General features: G+C 36.7%; 1 protein-coding gene and 1 long non-coding RNA gene across 6 annotated transcripts in view; one reads left to right on the forward strand and one right to left on the reverse strand.

Moving 5' to 3' along the window:
* The window catches only part of fam172a (family with sequence similarity 172 member A), a 684,886-nt gene extending 681,791 nt beyond the window's left edge, over nucleotides 1-3,095 (forward strand). For all 5 annotated transcript variants that reach the window (XM_041185659.1, XM_041185660.1, XM_041185657.1 and 2 more), the window contains one exon: nucleotides 238-3,095. In XM_041185659.1, the coding sequence (XP_041041593.1) occupies nucleotides 238-389 (152 nt within the window). In that variant the 3' untranslated portion in view covers nucleotides 390-3,095. The remainder of the gene's footprint in view (nucleotides 1-237) is intronic.
* Nucleotides 3,096-3,371: 276 nt separating this feature from the next.
* LOC121276947 lies at nucleotides 3,372-21,504 on the reverse strand. The gene is made up of 3 exons (XR_005942767.1): nucleotides 21,352-21,504; nucleotides 4,394-4,493; nucleotides 3,372-3,961 (listed from the first exon to the last, which is right to left on the reverse strand). It is a non-coding gene; the product is annotated as an uncharacterized LOC121276947 (long non-coding RNA).
* Nucleotides 21,505-22,513: the final 1,009 nt, after the last annotated feature.

Below are 22,513 nucleotides of genomic sequence, written 5' to 3' on the forward strand. Positions count from 1 at the left end.
AAAAACAATTGTAGATTGTTGCCGCCTTTTACTCAGAAGGAATGCTTTCGACAAGCTAGTCAGCCAAACAATGCCAACCTTTTAATATTGGGAGTTCATAGGTGGGTTGTTCCTCCATATTCAAAAGAAAATGAACTGAGAAGGGATTTTCCCCACAAATTACCAGTATATGACATTAACACGCAAACGGTGGGTATAGCCAGCCATTAACTGTATTTCTTTTTCACCCATTTCTAGGTACAGAACGGCATGAGCTAACTTCCTGGAAGAGTTTTCATTCTATTTTCAAGTATTTTACTCAAGCTTTAGAGGCACAGAACACTGAAGCAAAATCTAAGTCAACGGTGACAACAAGAAGCTCATATCGAAAGAAAAGTGAAGATTTATGAAGCAAAATGCCATTTTCCTGCTTTTTTTGTGCTGGCAGTCCCCCGGTCCCTCATTAGATTGTTTTCTTCTTGGAGCAAAGGGTCACGGTGTATACATCTAAATAGCATTTTGCATTATTTCTAGATGAGCGCAACTGTCAAAGCAATATGGGTTTGCCGGTTGTGTTTCCTGTGGTCCCGAGCTCAGATTTGGTGCCACCGATCGGTGCACAGATCAAGAGTGACAGCAGTTCTGCTCAGTGCAGCACAGAGCGGCTCTAATTGCCCTGACACAGCCCTGCGCTGTGCTAATGCCATGGGGCTATTGGCTTCCCCCACGTCCTAAAGCCTGCCAAACTATTTCATTAAAGAGACAGCCTCTCTTTTGTCGGCCTATGTACAGCAGCTTTTAAAATAGCCGAGAATCACAGCCACTCAACATTTTCCTTTCACGTACTCAAGCCTTGTCATAATTTTCAAGGGACTTCAAATGCATTTAAGTCGCTAAAGATGACAGTTGTTTTTGGTGATGCCAGCTGTCACTTTTTGTAGCTGCTTAAAAAATAGCTTTGTATTATTGAAACTGTGCGTTTGTTTTACAAAAAAAGCCAACAACACTTCTTAAAGCTGGAGGATGTTTAAAGATACGTTGAGTGAATTTGATTCATTGTAAATTTCTGTCTGTTGGCCAACATAAACTGAAGCTATCTTTTTTTAAAAAGCATTAATTAAATTTCTAAATCAAGAGGTATGTATCCATTATGTGATCTGATCAATGTACAGTTATACGTAAATATATCCTCAAAAATGACTAGCTGAGTTTGTAAAACTAGATTGCAAACTGGACAATGCAAACAATAGAGCCACCATAGCACTGTTTCCTCGGAGCATTCAAAAACATAAAACAAGTAGTTGAAAGATCCCTGTAAATATTTTCATTCTACATTTGTTGGAATTTTACATTTTCTTGCTTTTAGCTAGTTGCTGAGCAATCTGTTTTAAACACCGACTTTTAAACTCTTTATGGAAAACATATATTAGTTCCATGAGCTCATATGAAATGTGTGTTGCAATTCTTGTTTTAAGTGATATTTCATTGTCCGTTTTAAATCATTTCAGCTTTTCTAACAACAATTAAAATGGGACTTTAATGATTTAAGCATTACAGTAATTGTGAACTTGCTTTGTAAGGAAGTAATGCTCCAAATATCAAAAACAAGAAATTGCATATTAATACTAGTTTAGACCCTGGCATTCTATCTGGAAGTTAATTTTTTTGTTTTACAGTTTGCTCGTTATTGCTCGAGAGATGTGATGCATTGGCTATAGCGTAGCTTGGGAATTCTGTTAAAATCTAGGACACACAAATGGTAAAATTTGAGTAATGTAAGGTATGTTTTAAGACATGCTTTCAAAAATCCTCTGAGTAATTAATCATTACTTTGTTTAACCATTTGTAAATTGGGGCTTTTGTAGTATTTTAGAACATGAACTAATACAAAACAGAGAGTAGATTATTTAGAATATTCGAATTCCTGTTATTGCAGACATAAGTCAGAAGAACAGCACTAAAATGCTAGATGAAAATTAAAATACGTGCCTTTGATTAAATATTTAGCAATACAAAGTTTGAGAAATATGAATTTGCACAAAGCAGCGTACAAAGTGATTAATTCAAGTGATTTGTTCGAGTTTATAATGCTGCCAGTGCTCTGAATGGCTGGAAAGCTCCATTAGGTTATGTGAATAGGCAAAAGGACCCAGGGGAAGCCTTTGGTAGCTCCTTTGGCGCATGTGCAGCTCACTCCCGTAGAAGTAGGATAGCAGGTTTGCAGCTGGAGCTTTGATTGGAGTTTAAAGTCATTTGACATTTCCAGCACTTTCTGCAAAATGACACTGGTCCCTGCAGAACGTGTGCCTTATCCCTACATTCTTTCGATGTGCATAGAGTTTAAGTGTGGAAATTGTAAAATGAACTAAGCTAACCCCAAAATCGAGCATTTTAATTTTTGGTGTTGACTCATCAGTTAATCTCTAGACATATTAAAATTGGTCGATATTGTTTTTACAGTTATATGTTAGTCAAGGAAATGTAGAAATGGTCAACGAAATATTTTTAGATTTAAATTGGTTTTCATTTTAATCATGAAGTAGAAAAGTGAAAGAAAAAATGGAACCCGTAAAATACCCTTCAGTCAATTACTTTCTGCATTGTAAGACTTAATTGTTTAAAGCAATGTGATGGTTACATTTAAAGAATCCGCTCTCTTGCCCGCTCCCTTTTATATTGAGTATTAAACGTTGTGCATATATTTGTAATCGGAAATGTAATTAGTCAGATTTTGAAATATTACAGGCTTACTTTTGAAAACTATCATAAAGGAAGGAAATCACCTCGAGACGATGCCGGCTGAGGATGACTGACAGCACTAAGTGAATAGGAGCTTTCCATGCAATTGTGAACCGGGGCAGTGGGGGGAAATGTAAAGGAGAGGAAAATGAATTTTCAAACTAAAAAGCTTTAAAACGGAGCTGTGATTTTTATTTGTGATAGTTTTGAAATCCACCTTATGAAACTGAAGCACTGGAATGAAAAGTTATGTTCTCCAGTGCATAAATCCGACTCTAACTTTTATCAAGCTGTATCGATGACCCTGATTTTAAAGCATTTTACTTTCCAATGACAATGTTTAAACAAGCTGAATCGAAATAAAGGTTTATTCTCCATTTAGTTTCAGTGTCTTTGTTGTCAGTGGTGTTCATGTATTAAAAACTTTCAATCAGAAAACGGAGTAATTTGTTGATATGGGACGTGGCTCAATCTTTGAATAGAACAATCATGGAAACTCAGAAGGTAACATGCGAAACATTATAATGGCAGGTTCAAGTGGTTAGTATCACAGCAGAATAACCATTTATCTCCGTTTCTAACCAAGAAATCCTTTAAGTCGAAAGTGCTCTTGAAATCACATTTCTTTCAATAAAAAAATCGATTTTTTTAATGATGATGATTTCTGACATTTTTATTTAATTTTCCAATTGAATTAACTAGTAAGTTAGTTTTAGGAAGGGAGTAACTCTTCGCAGTTGATACATTTGCTGTGGACCTTGATGTCCTAAGTCAGTTGGAAGAGTTCATGTTATCAGGTTACTTCCTAAGTTTGAAGCAAAGTTTAATCAACTTCAATAGGAAGTTCGTAGACGGGAGACCAATATTCAGCGCAAGAGTTCGAACATTAGTTTCTTAATTATGCTTTCAAATTAGTGGCCATTCGAGTCTTCGTGGGATCCAGAAAAATACCAAGCCTATCGTATGGCTAATTCCAGACAGAGTTAAATTTAGTCTGGAAGATGGAACAGGAGAAGTGAGATCACCTGGACATTCAGATGTCTAAACTAAGAAAGAAAACGGCTTGCCGACTTTCAGACAGCGTTATCAGATGAGATTATTGAAACGAAAGTTCATTTAACTCAATTACTTCTTAACCTCAGCGCCGGGATTGTTTTCAAACCCAGTAATCCCTCTTGGTTTTTTTGATGCAACATAAAACAAAGCCTTCGAGTCCTTGCTTCCTTTAACCCTCGCCAGACATCTGGGGAAAGAGGGAAAGTACTGTTTAGGTTCAATTCAGATTCTACAGGAAAGGACGCGTTCCCTTCATTGATATGAAATGTTAAAGTTGCCCCCATTTTAAATTGAACCAAAATTCATTTTTTACTTCTGAAAGCCTTTGATATTGGGTTTCATAACATTGAAAACTGATGTCTCTGAAGAAATAAAATGTTGTCTGTGTCCTTAGCACGAGGAAGGTGATAAAAGCATTACCCCTAATTCAAAGCTGAGGAAAGCTGGTTGTTTCTAAACATTTCTTTAATGGTCAAGTTTTAATTCAGAATTCCTGTTTGTAGCTCAAGGCGCAGGCAATATGCTAAACATATTTTATGCATGCAAAAATAAAAACTAAGTTTTGAATTTGAAATATAACATTTTACATATTCGGACATCTCCCCCATTCATTTCCTACCTGTGCAACAGGGTCAGACGGAGCAGATCAGCTTTCCCGCTTTCCTGTACGTCAATACTTGTGAATTGTGTAATGAAATCTGGATTATCAATATGTCGACCTGGGCATAATTTCAAAGTTAATATAAGTAGGTTTGTTTCGTGAAAGAATCTCAAAAATGTTTCACAATTTTGGTTTACAAGAATGAAGACACAAAAGAAAATGTGCTGTAAACAAATATTTGCGCAGTTTGAAATTGAAGTAGGAAATAATTTCTCCATGCACTGCTATTACATCTAATAGGAGCTGGAGTTATTCATCGAAAGCAAATATAAATTTTAACTTTCGAAAATAACTAGAATTATTGTCTACCTTACATCCTAGATACCTGAAATTAAGTGAACATCATTTATTGCAAAGACGTTTATATCGCCCATGGATATCCAATAGTACGATATACTTCAAGATGGGAGAACCTTTGACCCATATCAATATGCGATGACCTATAGGCCTGAAGCAGTATGTCAGAACTCAATCACCTATGTGAATATGAATTAACATATAGCTAACGATTTCCAGTTATACTGTCCACGTAACGCCATGTATAGATTTGTAATACATGCAGGAGTGTTCTGCCCCTGTGAAAATGTTTTTCTTCGAATAGCTTATATTTTCAGTCAATACCATTATTAAATTCTGTTGTGTAATAACTTTAACTCTTCCTGTCATGATGCATGGGGCAGCCTGTTCAAATCTGGTGGGCATCATATCAGTCCGCCGCGTTTGAGTGAAATTAATGTCAATAACTGAAGGTAGGAACTAGTAAAAAAGAACATAACTATAAATAATAAATAACCCTATAAAGGGTAAGTTACAGGCCTCTTTATTGCTCTGCTGTGGGCATGCTTTGACTGAGTTGTTCTCGGGTGTTAGTTTATCATAGAAAATAGGACCGGATATAAACATTGGGACTCAAAAAACTGGCACAGGAAGAAATAGGCACTGCTGTTCTGTGAAATTTCTATCCCCGCATTACTAACAAATGTAGAATTATTTTTGTACAACATTGAGAAAAGTAAAAACAAATACCTAGCTGCTGACAGGAAACTAACGTAAATGGCCTTTGTGAATGATAACAGATTAATAAATTGCGGTGTACACCTTGGATTTCAGATGACATTCATATATAACTGTCGCACATTATGAATGCTATATATCAATATATCTATCAATATATCTATCAATCTATCAATATATCTATCAATATATCTATCAATATAGCTATATATCAATGATGTACTTATATACGACAAAGAGGTATAATCCATAGGTCCGTATCACTTGTTGAAAGTGGCCAAATGCATTCACATTCTATGTGATAGTTAAGGAATATTTAATATGAAGTCAAATGTTAAATCCGTGCCACCTTCATTAAGAACGTGAAGGATAATGGATGGTGGCCCTCGTGCCTTGTGCCTGTGAAAAAACCCCCGACGTGAAAATTATCAAGGTTACTTGACAAAAATGTTGTTTCCGATTGCGGACCGAGCTTTCTTTTTAGAGGATCCCGAATGAAATCGCTCCAGTAAACAATCAGGACAATCAAAAATATATATAGTTTAATGCACCTCTGATTGATTGACAGACACTACTGAAGCACACGATAAAAGTTCTAGCCTAGCGATAAAAGAGCTTCCAATGGCAATTATGCCATACGTCTGAATGCTATTAACTCTTACGATTTAACATATATTTTTATAGGCAAAAGCTTCACCTTTTAGATTCAACCTTTTTAGTTGCTAACGCTCTTCGTGTTTGTGAGTTTATTCACTAGATCAGTGACAGCTCTTTATTTGCATAATTATATGCTATAGTCTGAAGTGAAAACTAACCTCCAAATTTCATGGGTCACCAAGCTGCAACAATCAATGTTTTATCACGTATGCTAAGGAAAATCTAAGAAGCTCTATAAAGTTTCTTAGGGATTTGTTTTTTTTCGCTCTGTCTCTCGGAGAGAAAAAAAAGAATATGTGTTTCTTCAAGAGATGTAGAAACCTTTACATCGCTTCTTAGTAACTGAAATCTATTAGTCGGTAATAATAGAGATTAAAATGTACGTGGGGATTTCAGTCCTTTTACTTTTACTTCAAAGTAGTTCCGTAAAATACGATTCGTAGTGTAAAATAGCTAACAGTTCTAACCAGATGCAATCGGGTTATATGCATCATTTCGTACAAACCAATTTGATGAGTGATTTTAACTAAAGACGTACTTTATAATGAAGTAGTTGTATATTTCATGCATTAGGCGCAATTCCAAATCTATTTTCGACTCAAAATCATAATTTTTTATAGATAATAATTTTAACCGTATGTTCGTTTGTCAACATGTTTTAAATATTGGCGAAATCATGAAATTATTAATTGATATTGACCTCATGTGCTTGGTTTACTTTTGCATTTTCTTTGAGCAAGCTTCGCTATGAGAACAGCTCCCAGAAAGGGATTGCATTGATTTGGATTGTGTTTTCATCTCACAAGGACCGAATTCTCTTTTTAATTTGAGGAAATGTTGAACATATAAGTTTAGATATACAAGTTATTTTTTTAAAAACTAAAATTTGTATCAGTTTCTTAAACTTGCTCGTTTCTTATCCGCACTCAGGAAAAAAAACGATACAGGTTCTGTATTTTGAAAATAAAACATGACAAAAAACATGACATTACAAAAATAAAGAGTAAAATACTCTTCGTAATAATTAGAAATTAGCCAGGGTCTCTTCTCCAACCTCTAACCATCCTCACTATCATACAGAAAAAAAAACATTGCAACTACACATGAAGAGCATTGATTTTTCCGCACATTAATATACAGACTAGTTTATCTATATTCGTGTATGTTTGATTTGGTACATTGCTATTTAAAGTCTATTTGCACATATGTATGCAGCTGTGCGCATCTCTCATACACAGGCCAGTGCAGTTTTCAAGTGTCGCTGAACATCTTAGGTTTTTTTTCTCATTTATGTCAAACTTAATTTGAATCTCTGTTCAAATTTTAACTTTTTGATGACATTGCTGAATACATCAGCAGGCCACTTGCCCTGAAATTGATCGACAACTTAAATGCCAAGTTTCCGTTGTGGCCAATCTGATCAACTTTATTCCTGATTGATGCGTAGTGATATTTGATCAACAGCTGTTCTCAATCTCATTGATATATCCGCAGAAGGGCAATTTAGGTTATTTCAAAAGTACTATGCCCGTTATGCCTGGAAATTATCCTGAAATACACTGTGCTGCATCAACGTGCCCGCTTATATGGGAAAACATTCTCAATATTAAACTATTAAAAACTCATAGGTAGCCAAGCTATTCCTATTTTAACATGACAAATATATTTAGTATCTTGATACTGCTATCATCTACACTGATAGGCGACAGTCATGCACAAGGGCAGGGTAGGGAACGGCGCAATGTTGGATAGAAATGTTCCTTAACACATTTATTTGGTTCTGAGAAAATGTGTCTTTAAGGGCTATAGAATGTGACAGTACAGCATTAGCCAAATGACCTCTGTTAGTTACTTGCTGCCGTGCAGGTAAGGCTGAAAAATTGTTAGAAGGTCACCTCTCTAAAAATTATGAGCTGATGCTTCCTGCGGATTAGTGTTCTCTTCCCTCTCCCCCAACCAGGTCCCCGTCATCGAACTTCATGGAGCTCAGGTGTTCGCTCCTCTGTTGCTCGACTGCACTCCAGACCAACACCTTCTCTTCCCATTCAGGCAATTCAGCTCTCACCTAAGTGGAAAGTTTTTGTCTTGGTGCCAATACTGAGAAATATCTGCACAGCTTCCAACTTGTTACTACTCCAATGATATGTTCAGGTCTGTTTTATCTCACGCTCAAAGCTGAGTGAAAATTCCACAACGCATTTCATTTGCACTGAACAAACTTTTAATTCCAGAAGACAGAATTGAAACTTCATCCACAAGCCATTAATGTAGATTCCGAAGAACCACAAACACTAGCAACAATAGTGTTTGCGCCTAGTTTTTAAACCCATTTTCTTAAGTAAATTGTCGCAAAATGAAGTGCATTCGCTCTTAAATACAAAAACATTACATTTCAAACCAAACTTATAGTTAAAATAAAAGTGATCTAACTATCTTCGCCTTCAGGGTCAAGGTTGATGTCAACCTAACCCGCGCCAACTTTCGTCAAATGGTTCTGCATCTACACATCGATTTCCTACAGACTACTGGGCTTGAACTTTCAAACCAGAGTTAAATAAATTGACGTCTGGTTCAACTCACACCGGTCTCTGAATAAAACATAAGTCAAATATCCATGAATCCATATCATTTTGGTGCACAGGTGCCATTGTCCTCAAAGAGCTCGTCTTGAGACTAAATACATTTCAGTTACTTGGACTGTTTTTACTAAACTTTATCAGAGGAACAATTTGACTGCACTAGAAGGGCTCAGTCTTCTGTGCTCATTATGGCGATGGAAATTTAATGCGAAAACAATAGAAGCCAATAGAGATTGGGAACTGGACAGTTCAGTAAGGTTTACTTCCAACCCTTGTCCTCGGTTGTCCAAGAGCTCCGGTTACTTATAACCATATAATTATTCAATGGATTTACTTTTACTAAATTCCAATTCATTTGAAGTGGATATTACTCACTGCAACATAAAAGGGAACAATTTTAAGTTTAAATAAAGTACTTTTTTTTCGTTTTCGCTTGTATTTGTCACCTCTGCTTTTGGGCAGTATTTTTAAACTGTTATAGAGTTGGCAGCAGCTTGTGAAGGGTGTCCACATTCCGTGCACTTCTTTTAATCTCTGGAGTGATGACCAAAGTACCAAGTATTGTTTGCTTTTTTTATTTACTTGGAAACAGTTAACACCTCACATAATGCAAAGGATATAGGTGACAAAGGAAACCAAACTGGAGCTGTCCATATATATGCATTTATATATATGTTGATATTAAATATAAATGCTTTAAATATTATATGCAACAACGACGTCCATTTCCATTTATGTTGACCTGCTTTACATCGGCCGTTCGTGCGCCAACTTACTGTCGTTTAAAATGTAAAAGAAAGTTTAAATGTACCAATTTTTCAAGTTGCGGAAATGAGGATATTAATCATTATTTTTTATTTGCTTTACTCGTTGCATTTGGTTATTTACTGGTTAGTTAGCTTACATTTTTTTACACGGAACTTAACTTGTGAAATATAAATTCCAAAGCACTAGTAACATAAAATTTGAAAGCCACAAATTATAGCTTAGAGCTACTTGATGTGGTTTAATTCACAAGGCATATTAATTATATCCATATATATGTAAAACGAAAGTCAAAAAGGAATATAGAATGTGAAATTCTAAAGCATATCTGAGAACATTGTTGTAAAATAATACGTGAACAGAAGTGTCATTAAAAGCATCTCGCATCTATCTAAAAGCTAAACGCTGTGTTTCAAAGAAAAATATTTAAGCTGCTGTCAGCTCCCGATACAGAAAACCTTGGGAGGTGATGGTAAATGAAACATTAAAGAGTCGAGCTCCATGTACCATTTACTTATTTACAACACGGGGGTATGCTTGTCTTTAAACTGGTAGTGGGGAGAATGCTGACTCAGGCACCGTTCAGTTACTGCGATCTCAGGCACTGAGCACTCGATGAGTAGCACCATGGACAGCGCACTGCAGTATTGTCATAAATCAGGCAGTTTTCACAGATCTCTTGGCAAATACAGCAAAAGGGATAAAATAGGGCATTTGCATCATAGCATTGTTAATGAAGGACAGAAACAAATGATTTTTAAATTCCTAGAACTTCTTCATTTATTATCTAAAGTTTGAATAAATATACAATATACTGTATAATTTCGACAGATGTTCCTCATTTATGTGCATGCTTGGTAACATATATTTCTCTACATTCTGCTCCTTTGTCCCATTGGTTTTGCAGCTCTCGCTAGTTTTATTCTTATTTTTAGTACAGTTTCTATGTTTTGATTTTCTGCTTAATTTATTTATTTTCAACAGTCTGATTCTGCGACTTTGCTCATTCTTAAAAAAATTCACATCGCCTACTCCCTTTGTCTCCCTTCTCCCCGTTTGTCTTCTAAATTATTGCAGTCTTCTGTATTTTAATACTCTCGATCACTTTTCTACATCGTCTGCGTGCTGTACATCTTTGCCTTTTTGTTTGACTTCTCTTCCTTAGGCGTTTAATTTTTCACTGCCTCTTCCAAAGGATTTCCAACTAAGCGCTTTATTGTTGATTACAATTTGTTGCCATTTAGATGCCAACGGAAGCTTTAAATTGAAAATATATATTATAATTCCGAAAGTTTTATTGGGGCCTATTTTATATGTATAAAGAAAAGTTTTAAAAGAAAACTTTGGTACCGGTGAACTTGCTTCATCCAGAAATGAGGAATGTGTTGAATTGCACCTGGAATTTGTGAGCGGATTTGCTTTTGGGCAGGAGCTGTTTGATGGGAGTTGCAGCTTCCCGACAGCTTGTTAATTAAAGCCCCCTGGAGATGAGCCTCTGGAGCCACCGTCCGTATCAAGCTCGTGCTAAATATCCAGATCCTGACAGCAACCCAACAAGATTCAGTAGTAAAATAAAAAGAGCAAAATAAAAAGGCCTAGTCTATTCCTTCTTTCCACTTCCCCTTCTTGAATCCCAGTTGCTACCCAGTTTCTTCAATATACCACCACATACAATCTATGTGGAAAGTAGGAATCGACAGTTTTCAGCCTTTCTTGTTTTATTTTTTCTAAATGTGAGAAACTTCATTCAAAATTAAAATGCAAACTTATAATTGCATTTTGCTTTCCCGGTACCTAAATTATTCATAAATTATTTATGCTTATCTTTTAAAATCATGCAAAAGGAAGGTTCTAATACATTACACAACATTACATCAATTATCTGTTTTATATATATTGTATATATATACATCGACCTGTTGAATTGCGTGGCTTTAATCATTTCATACGATTGTTGAAGGGAATTAATTATTTGAAATGTTGCATGGTCGCACAGTGTCTGAAATGTTTATATCTTACACATTCAGCAGATAGTATTTTAGTCCGTTCTCAAGAATAAATCCTGAACATTCAGATAAAACTCCACTAGCTTTGGTAATTTGAACATTTATTTAAACTTTGCAGCATTCATATCGTCCTGTTTATTTCCTCGGTGACTAGCCACTTCAAATAGCAAGCCTTCTTTCTTCTATTAGCCTTAGATCTTGCTTCACTAGCTCTGGCTAGAGACAGCCTTGTCATCTGTCCACTGAACCTGGTTAAACCCTTTTCACCTGGCCACTTTTTCTCTTGCAACCCTTCAAAGTCATCCCTAAATGGATCTTGTTCTGTGTAGATCATTTGTCAACGTCAAAGATGGACTTGCTTCTATTTAGTGAGAGCAAACTGCCCAGTATATGGTGTTGCTATAAAAAGAAAAGCTTCCTTAATACTTTCATGGAAATCAATATCATATCCCAAATCTTTACCAAGTATATGAACCGGTTTCAAACTAATGAATTTATAAAAAGCAATACTTCTTTCATCGATTGCGATTTTTAAATTGGAGAAATTGAAAGTGTCGCATCAACGTCTATATTAGAATAGCCTCTGAAGAAATCGTTCAACTCAAATTATTCTACAGTCAAAAATAAACCAAAATATATGTTAGTTTCATGTCAATATTATCCCTTCAGTAAAATGCACACCTTATAGCATGAAATAGGCCGAAGTAGGTATGCTAACGTCTAATAACCGTGTTGCATAATTTTTTTTTTCTATTCTTTGATGTGAATAATTACATTGGAACACGTTGGTTTCTACTAACTGATAAGGTGTTGTCGTTTGATCTCAGGTTGACAATTCACGTGTAAATTTGAAAGAAAATTCTGCTCGTTCTATTAAAACTGATTTTAGCGTTCCTAATGCTGCTCGGAACAGCGTTTATTTCACGTACATTAATTTTATAATGCATATTCATTTTAACCTTGCCTTATTTTCCCTCCAATAAGGGACCATATTATAAGAATTAAACAAAAACCGCAACATACGGGAGTCCGGTGGCAAAGATTCGTTGCTAGATGTTTTGTACATTTATATTGACACTTGGGATTTCTAAATTTATTAATCAGAACACAAGTTTTTCCAAACTTTTTTCAAACTCCCTTCCAAGATATCCCAAACCGACTTAGTTCATTTGTGCACGACAATCTTTGAGATTTTAACAAATCGAACCATTTTGCTTTGGAGAGATCCTCTCGAATTCGTGGCTTTAGTGGCACAAAGCAATTGGTTTAATTTCAAATTATTTTGCGCAGGGAAAAACAAATAGCAACAATAATATATTTTATGTTGTTATTTAATTTTTAAAAAATAAGATTTGATCCATTTATTTGTGGATAATAATCGTGTTAACATCGTTGGCACTCTGGCAAGACATATAAGGGAGATTGTCATTCAATATTTCACATTGGATTAAAAATCTATATTCAATTAATCGATCTCGTCAATTTTTATGTTAATATTAGTTAAGGCGCATCTGAAATATATTATCTAACAATTGATAACGAACGGTAATTTTAACCCTTGGCGTTTTTAACAGGATATTTAACCATCCAATAAATCGAATTAACCCTGTGTTTACTTTGCTGTCTATAGAGTTGGCAGTTGCTGAGGGAGGAAGGCCTAGTGTGCAGGTGTGCAGTGGCCGCTATTCAGGCTCCACTCGCCGGCTGCCGCGCTGTGAGATTGCAGACGCCACTAGGCTACTGTTACTGCTCTGCCTGCACTTTGCTGTGGGTTTCAGTGCCACCTAGTTACATCGTAACTGCTGCCAGTTCTGTTTTGCTTTCCGTTTCACGACACTTAACTGGAAGCAAATGTAAAATTCGGAATGAAATGCAAAATAGCTATTAAAATAGAACAAATTTAAAACATGTGGTGTACATGTGAATAATCCGTTGCCTCATCTTTTATAGGCCCGTTAGGTATGATTGTAAAACTAACGGGCGATACCTTCTGAGTTCATACATAATGTTTGACAAATTGATTCGATTATTTCGCGCAAAATACCTATCTACGTTATCAAGCATGTTGAAAGAGGTTGATTAAAGCTGTTTAAAAATTAGATTGATTGCAAATTAATTGAAACACAGTTTGTAATGCTCCGTTGTGCCACGGCTCACTCATAAATGATACAAATAGGGATCCACAGACGATATTTTTAAAATGTAGTCCATCTATACTTAATACTTACTTTAAAAATCGGATGAATATGTTTTATCAACAATATATAATTGATGGAGTGTGAGCGAAAATGAAACAATTCCCGCTTCTCCCCTCCCCGTAGACTGTGTATATAGGAACTATAGGTTGGTCGCCGCTAACGTGGAAGTTAGTCATTTTCTCTGACCCTGGAATATGGTTTCCATTTACTTCAAACTGAAACTCGTTCCCAATTATTTGCTCGTTCTTTTTAAGGTTGAAGGGAACATCCGACGTGAAATGACTAATTCTGCGATCTTTATTCAAAGCTTCATTTGATATTACAAATCGAATTTTTCTGCCAGATCGATAAATACAATTAGTTCCTGCAAACCCCCTGGCAAATCACTTTTACCAAATCTGATGCATTTCTGTACGGGAAGCTACTTCCATGTTTACCAATTGCAGGCAAATATTGTATTTAGCGCTCGATTGGGCAGCGTTAGCTGACTTCTAGTCGAAAAAAGTTCTAGTTCAATTAAAAATATACTGAGCTCGTGGTTAAGCGCTCAATAATTAACCACGCCGGTCTCGAACAAGACATTACCAAAGCGTTACTGCCAAATAAGTTCGCAGGTTGTTTGAGATGCTAAGTGGAGAATTGAAAGACAAATTTCCAAAAGGTGAAAATGATTTATTATAAAAAGGTGTATCATTTCAATAGCATTTCATATTCACGGATAATAAAACGTATCATACGCAAGTGTGTTTATTGTTTAAAATATTTTTGACCATTGTGAAGCTTATATGACAATAAAATCTCGAGTGCCTCCAGCTACAGATGTGTTTTTCAGTGCGAAATCTATTATAGCTAAACAATAATTGGGCTACAAAACTAATACGTTGTGATCGACATCGACCGTGCATTTGGGAAAAAAATCAAACGCGATGTAACGAACTGGGCTGTATGATTCTATTAAAATCGAAAACACCTGGACAGCTGTGCATGTGCGTAAAAGTGTTTAAAATAAATCTTAAAGCAAAACAGCTTGAAACAATGTTTCCGTCTATTCCTGCGGCTGATGTTGTGTTCGCGAGTACAGCGCCATCTAGCACACAAGTTCCGAAACTACATCGCAGCACCAAGGGACGCGGAAACAGTCCCTGAAGATCACGGCTCTCCATATTTAGACAAACAATCTAACAACTATGGAAATACTACATGAAAATTCATCAATGGGATACATAGGGACAAACATCTAGCACTTACAAATTGTTTAAGCAAATATAATCTTTCAAAGAGTCAATCATTGACATTAATTGTGCACGATATATACATTTTTGTAAAGATGTTTAACCCTGCGATCGATCGATCGATCGATCTGTCTGTCTGTCTGTCTATGTATATATCCATCCACCTATCTATCTATCTATCTATCTATGTATATATCCAACTATCTATCCATCATCCGTCTATCTATCCACCTTACTATCTATCTGTCTATCTATCTATCTATCTATCAATCTATCTATCTATCTATGTTTCATGAGCGCAAACACTACGTTATACTAAATGCAGCTATCGTAAATGAATAAGCATCGTGTCTTGTAGCCGGTAGACTTTATTTTTTGAATAATGTTTTAAAACACAAAACCAAACTACAAAATGGGCTCTTTTCAAGTTGAAATATATTGTCATGAAAAGCGACACATTGCTATTCAATGCCCCTAATTAGAAAGCTGAACGGTGTTTGCCGTGATCTGAAGTTCATGAATTTACTTTCTTAAAAACATATCGTGCAAATACATTAAATGTCAACACTTAACATCGGTGCCACGAAAATAGTCTGATTAGTATCCTATTAACTGAAAGCATATTATATCTGCTCTCTGCAATATTTTAATTCAATTATCTTGCAACTGCACCTAAGTTCATACCGATAGGCAGAGGAGATATAAGAAAATCGTTCCCAAACATCTCAAAGTGGTGCTGATCCACCTTTCCAGGAAACATCTTGAAGAAAACCCTTAGTTGGGTATTTCACCTTGCTTTGCCAAGTCTCTCGATAAGGTGATTTAAAATAGCACACACAGTCTATGTAAAATATCATTTATATTTGTTACTTAAAGCCTTTACATTTTACTTAATTTTTAAAACGGGTATAGTTGTTAACCTGGTTTATCATAAATTAATACGCATCTTCGGTATTATTTTTGCATTTAATGTTCATGAAAATCTTCTATCGTGTTAGGATAAAGTCGAACCTAAATAGTTGACTTAGGTCTTGTAGCACGCAAATTGAAATAAAAAAGCGAACTAGACAACGTTTTGTTTTGCAATATATAATTGTGATTTGAGTCTTCTTCGGATAAAGATGGCCGATATTAAATTATCTCTAGAAATGTAAAACATCTTATTTTCATAATTACATTGCACAAACAGTTATCATTTTTTTTAAAAAGGGAGGGGGTGATATTTACATTGGATTACAGCTCACCAGTTCAGAAAACATTACAAACGATGTCTGGTTTTATTTTTTGAAGATCATAATTATTTCATCTTGAAGTTGTTAGCAGCACAGTGACATAACTGATGTAATGCATCTGATTTCCTTAGAGTCAGCCTCTGTTCTGTTTTGTGCTATACAGTGCTGGGATGGTTTATTATAGCTCAAGTCTTTTTAAAAACTAATAATTTTACACAACCGGAACCACGAACTTTCACGTGAGTTAATGATTTGGTCCTTCGTCCAATTCAGTCAGAATAAAATTTCCGCAAATACTACAGAGCGGTAAATTTAACGCTGTATGGTCCAGCAACCTATTGAAATTGACTTAAATGGTCGTCGAACTGCACGTCATGGATTTTTATTTAGCAGATATGGAAAAGAACGACCGAACAAAGGAACGAAAAGTAAAAGTAAAAGTAAAATATCAGAAATACTGTCTACTTAACAGCTCATCTTAAAACTAATAACCACGGTTTCTATCGTAATTCTCCCTGTTTTCTTCTCCCAGGTATTTAAAAGAAGGACACGTTCATATTGTGTTATTATTTTGACCAGGCATCCGTGATAAATCCCATGTGTGAATCCAACTGAAGCAAACACTTTTAAAACAATACGCATCCACTTACATTTTGCCCACATCAAAAGTCACAGCACAGAGAGAATGGGATTCAACATTATGCTGAGTAGAATATTGAGAAAATTGCTTCAATTTCATAGCGACAATGACAATAACCTTCATCTAAACACTCATTTTTTTAAAAAAATCCAAACTAGCTCACTGAAATGTAAAGAAAATCACATCTTAAACTTCGAATACATATAGATTTCAAAACATGCGAATGGCTAATAGACAAAAGAATATCAGTATAACTATACACCAATATGTTATAAAAAAGTGAATGCAGTGTGTGGAATAACATCGGTTAATAGCATTAAAAGGCAGAGGACATAGATGCCAGCGGCACTAAGCTTTATTCCTGCAAAACGTTAGAAAGTATTCTTCTAATGATTACGTGGCAGTATAGATGTCATGAATTGTTTCACAGAAATTGTTTGATTCGTCCTTTAGTTTTATTGGTGTTTTGAAGTATTGTTGGTAAATGAATGGAGAATGGTACAGAAAGAAGATAAGGCAACAGAAGTGAGATCAATTGCAAACATTATAAAGAGACTGCTTAACGTCTGTCGAAATGTTCCCTTTAGTAAAAGGTGTTAACTTGATGCTGCCGGCGCTGTAATATTTGCAAGTCCATATTAGGCAGTCTGCAAATTAAATATTCTGCAGGAGATGAATAAAAATTACAGTTTAAATTGAAGGTGCATGCTGGCCTCTGTTGTACAGTTTTGCAGTGTATAATTGTATAGTTTAGCAAGAGTGCATTGTGACAGCACGCCTTACCTTAACACTCTCATCTATATATCAAACATCCCCACTTGCGAAATCTATGTGGAGCTGAACGCGGGGGATTTCAAACTTACTTTGATGTGGTTCATAAAAACTGAGCTTCACCTGAATGTTTTGCTCCCCCTCCTCCTCTTGTTTCTTATTAAAACCACCACATTCCTTCTGTCCAGTGATAGCTTATTAAACTGTCCTTTGTCCTTCCTTGTTCTGTCTTTATAATGTTATGGAAAGCTTGAGTTAAATTTTCACACAGCAATCACGTGCAAAGTTCGAAGGGACATTAATGTATAATCCGAAGAGCAACAATCAGTAAACCGAGTTCAACTGTCTGAATGAATAGGAAAGAATAGCCACCGAAACGTCAGATTCTTTATCTTTTTTCTGCGTCCTCCACAGAGAGAATATTTGAAATATGTGCAGCATTTGAGTCGTTACCAAACATGAGAAGACTACTCGGAAGTGTCGATCTGAAGTTAAATAATCGTGATAACACAAAGGCTGGTTAAACTATGAATGAAACTTTCTTATAAACTTTAGTTTGAGCGAATTTTCGTAGCTCGCCTTTGTACTTAAGACTCCCTTTCAGAAAGTGAGTATTCACAAAGACGTCTCTAAATAGTGCCTTGAAAGGTGTTCACATGAGGACACTGTCTCCTTTCTAGTAACAGAGAGCGAAGATCTGACAGGTTTTGTTGTCAGTAGTATAGTGAGAGCTTTGTAAGATATTCGTTTTTCTTTCTCTAAATGCTCCAACTTAATAAAGACCCCCTGTCTTAAAGCGTGCATGCCCCTGCTGTCTCTGTCCACCCTGTGTCCAGTCTGTTCCTCGAACCCCCCACGTGATGTCTGCTAACATAATTTTAATGATTTTGTCAACGTACACAGAATTAATTTTCATAAAAATGCAAAACAGACAACGTCCTTTGCAAGTATGTTCTTAGAACCTCTTTAAATGTTCCGATGTTGAGTAAGAAAGACTGCTCCTTGACTCTAAATTCATCCCATTTCAAAAGAAAGGGTTTCAAACCTGCACAAAAATTCGCCCCATTCAGATTAGGAGCGTTTATTTCTTGCTTGGCCTTTGAACAGAGAGGTCATGTCACTCAGAAAAGGGCTATTCCTTCCCTCTCCCTCTCCCCCTCCCCACAACCACAGCGCTCACTCACTCTCACTCTAAACAAACGTCGGTCCGGGCTGGCTTTAAGGCAACATGCTACAAAGATTAAAGATTTGGCTTTTTACAAGAAGACGAGGTGCTTCTGTAATCATAGCAACGGTATGTAGGCCACAAAGTGCTACCAAAAGCTAGTGATGTCCTCCCTGGAGCGTTCAAGTCTCAGGCTTGTAAGATTTTTATCGACTGTTGCTGCTTCGCTCCATAGCAAGTCTCTATGAATTAAAATTAAAAATGGCTGACTCAATATCAGCAATAAGCCAAATATATTAAAGTGTGGGATGTGGCCGGCAAAGAGTCATTACCTGGCGCATCTATATTAAAAAACCTCGCTTGCAGCGTGCTGCTGAAGGTATTTTCTGTTTGTTTTTCATTCTTTCAGTATTTTTTTTTTACGGACTCGCTTGGTTATGCTGGAAAATGTATGTTGACGGGAACGTTTAGTAGTGGATTATTTACGAGGGAATCAGAGGGTCAAGTTCTGGTCTAAGTGGCACATCTGCGAAACATTGAGGCTACTAATTCACCAAAGGCTGCACGGCTTTTATTGTAGACATATTGGGGAATTAGTAAGAGTCCGCGTCCCCCTTTCGCAAGGGGGAGGGGGACTGATTATATCATGATGTATTGCTGGCTACACGTTCAATCTGTAGCACTGCAGCTAAAACGAGAAGACGAAAAAAAATCTAACAAAACAATCTAGCCATCCATTATGAAGAAAAATAGGAGCCATGCTGAGAAATTAGGTAAATAAATTCTAAATTAGAAGAATATTAGCCACAACATCATTCACACAGCTCCACGCCTGTCTGTTCTGATGTGCAATTAAATTAAAACAAATTCACATTTGAACATTTGTCCGTTGTGGCGCAGCTTATACTTTTATAGCCTCCCTTGGCTTTGTTATAGCTACGCTATTGCAACACTAGGTTTCTGAGTTCTCGCAATACTAAATCTAAAGAACGATATGAAGGGTCCCAGCTTTTTGTCATAAAACTGTCCTGAATGTACTAAACGTATGTGTGCCAGTTCATCAATTCCTCTTCCCTTTAAAGCGATTCAACGTTTACAATAGACCTACCTCACACATGTCATTGCAGGAAGGCAGATGCTTTTTTTTTCACGTATGGTAGTGGCTGGTTATACAGCGTATACAGTATTACGTTGCAAATGCTCCAGTCCGCGCATTTTGTTTGCTACACGATTTCTACTTCGAATATATTAAACTTTAGAGAAACTGGAGTGTAAATTAGGTCTACCAAACCAACATCTGTGATTTTCTACCTCAGGAGAAATTATTAAAATGCTCAAATAACGTCTCCCTTCGTCCCCATTGAAAACGGTATCAATTGTACGTATAGTGTATTTATAGAGTTAGTTATGTTCCACTATGTAATGATGGATTTTCATAAACGAACAATACAATGCAAACTATGTGCGCAGTTAGAAAAAAGCCTTTTATTGGAAAAAGTGAAGAGTGAATATTTTAATTCACTGTCAGTGATTGGGATGGTGCCAGTTCAGTATTCGGGTTAGTGGTGTATATATATTAATCTATAGAGGGAGCGAGAGACCGTTATTAAATATAAGCGCTGTTGACTTAGCAATGTGACTGCATTAAAATAAGCCACGAATAAAATTGGGCTCAGCGTGGTGTATAATTGCAACAGAATGTTTCCAAATAACATTTAAAGGGATAGTTGATCGTGGAACCAGAGTCACAGACTGGCTGCTGGGTACTCCAATCGCTCCGGCACTATTGAAGAAAACCCAGGTGTTTTCACCCCCTCCCCCATTACTCTACTCATGTTAAGTTTTCCACATGTGAATGTAGTGAAAATAAGAAAAGGTCACATCAATCACACCATGGTCCCAACCACACCTCTGCATACATACCTGGTGTGGCCTATGCAAGAAGGGGACCTTTTACATATTTATTGAAACAAATATGTTCGCATACACGTCTTGTGCTCAGTAGAGGATGTCTTTAAAATGTATTGACGTCACTGCTGGTGATCAGAGTGTATAGCAGAAGGAATCTCCTGACATCCCCACTGACTGTTAAAGGTTTTATTCTGTTTACATTCGCTGTACTAAGGCTGCAGAGAAGCTCCAACCGAGACCATCTCCTGTGCCTGTCAGATCTTCAAGTGAAACCTCTCCACTCTACCCTTATTCAATCAGTTGCATCTGTCCAGTTACTTTACATTCACTGAACCCCAGGTTCACAGACAAAAGCCCTCTCTGCCCCCCCACCCCCTGCCCCCCAATCTCCTTTCTCCTCACGTTTTTCTCATTTTTTTCTTCTTGCCTTTAGAGTCCTCTCAGAGCCGTTTCTTATTACAATGTAAACTTTAAAAAATATGTATCCTGGTGAATTCACTTAGTCACTGCTCCGTACTGTTAAAAAAATAATTCCGCTCTTCTTCATCACTTTTTGCAACCTCTTTTTCCATCTCGGTCTGTCTCCTTCCCTCTCTCACACACTCTCTCTCTCTGTCTCTCACACACACACACACACACACACACACAAACATATACAAATAACACTGAGATGCAAATGCCACGTGTTGATACATTTGTACTTAATGACAACCTAAATCCAATCTCAAAAGAAATAAAACTCTTACTTTTTGCAGACTTTCCCCTCTGGCCGCTGCCTCCTTTAATTATGTGTGCTAGATTTCTTCCCTGTGACAAAAAAGCCTGGGGTTTTTGGATGGAATCTCGGTGCTGTGTTTTTTTTTGAAGAGACTACGCTCCCCATACCCAAAGGCTCTCAGTTAAGTGCAGATTGAGACATATCGGGTTCCTTATAAAAGGATCATTTCATGTGGGAGGTTGGACACAAAGTTTGGACTCGTGACTTGCATTCCTGAGCGACATGCATATTTTAAAACAACAAAGCAAGCGAGCAACAAGGCTTAAAGAAGAAGGGGAGGGGGCAGAAAAACTTGGAAAAGAAGTTTCCAAGCGATAAGAATCTCGGATTCGGAAAATTATATCCAATAATTGCTATTCTTTTAGAACACCATGGTTAACGTGTACCGCAAACTCTGTGTCAATTACAGGATGATTGTTTTGCTCACCCAAAGACATTAAGTGCGGTTAGAACCAACAAGAGTTAAAGTGAAGAAAGGACAGCGCAGAATAAATTGTTTACAAGTGCATGGTTTCGCTGACCATGTGTATCAGTAAAATGTGAAGCAACTTCCCAGACTCTGCACAATGCTGCTGACTTAGTTTATAATGATGTCGTCGTTACGTAATGAGTGCAGTTATTAATGGGAAATCAAATGAGGGGAAACTCAGACGAAATAGTGACAGCTGAAGAAATGGGCAGCGTCACACAGCGTGTGAAACCACAATTTAATGCCTGGTGCCAAAAAATGTCCTGATTGCTTCATTCATTTCATTCATTTAACATGTGATTATCAGCCTAGAAACTGGAAACGACAAATGCAGGCAAAATATCATGTAGGCCACATAGGCTAGTGTTCTGTGCAGCTCAACAACGCTGCTGCGTTCTCCAAACTGCATCGATTATTATTTCTACCAGAAAACACTATCTGTAGCATGTGTGGATATTTGAGCCCCTGCAGAAAGAAAAATGAAGACGAAATGAGAGAACAAATAGTGAGGACATAGATATCTCTGTCAGTTGTCAATGCAGGTCCATGGGCCGGGAATGCTAATGAGGTTTTGCAGTGAAGACTGGAGCTGTGTGTGTGTGTGCACAGGGATCGATAGCTGACCCAATGGTTTGGGCAATGCTTTATCTGGCCGAGCAAT

The sequence above is a fragment of the Carcharodon carcharias genome, chromosome 4 (assembly GCF_017639515.1).
Source record: "Carcharodon carcharias isolate sCarCar2 chromosome 4, sCarCar2.pri, whole genome shotgun sequence".
Lineage (NCBI taxonomy): Eukaryota > Metazoa > Chordata > Chondrichthyes > Lamniformes > Lamnidae > Carcharodon > Carcharodon carcharias.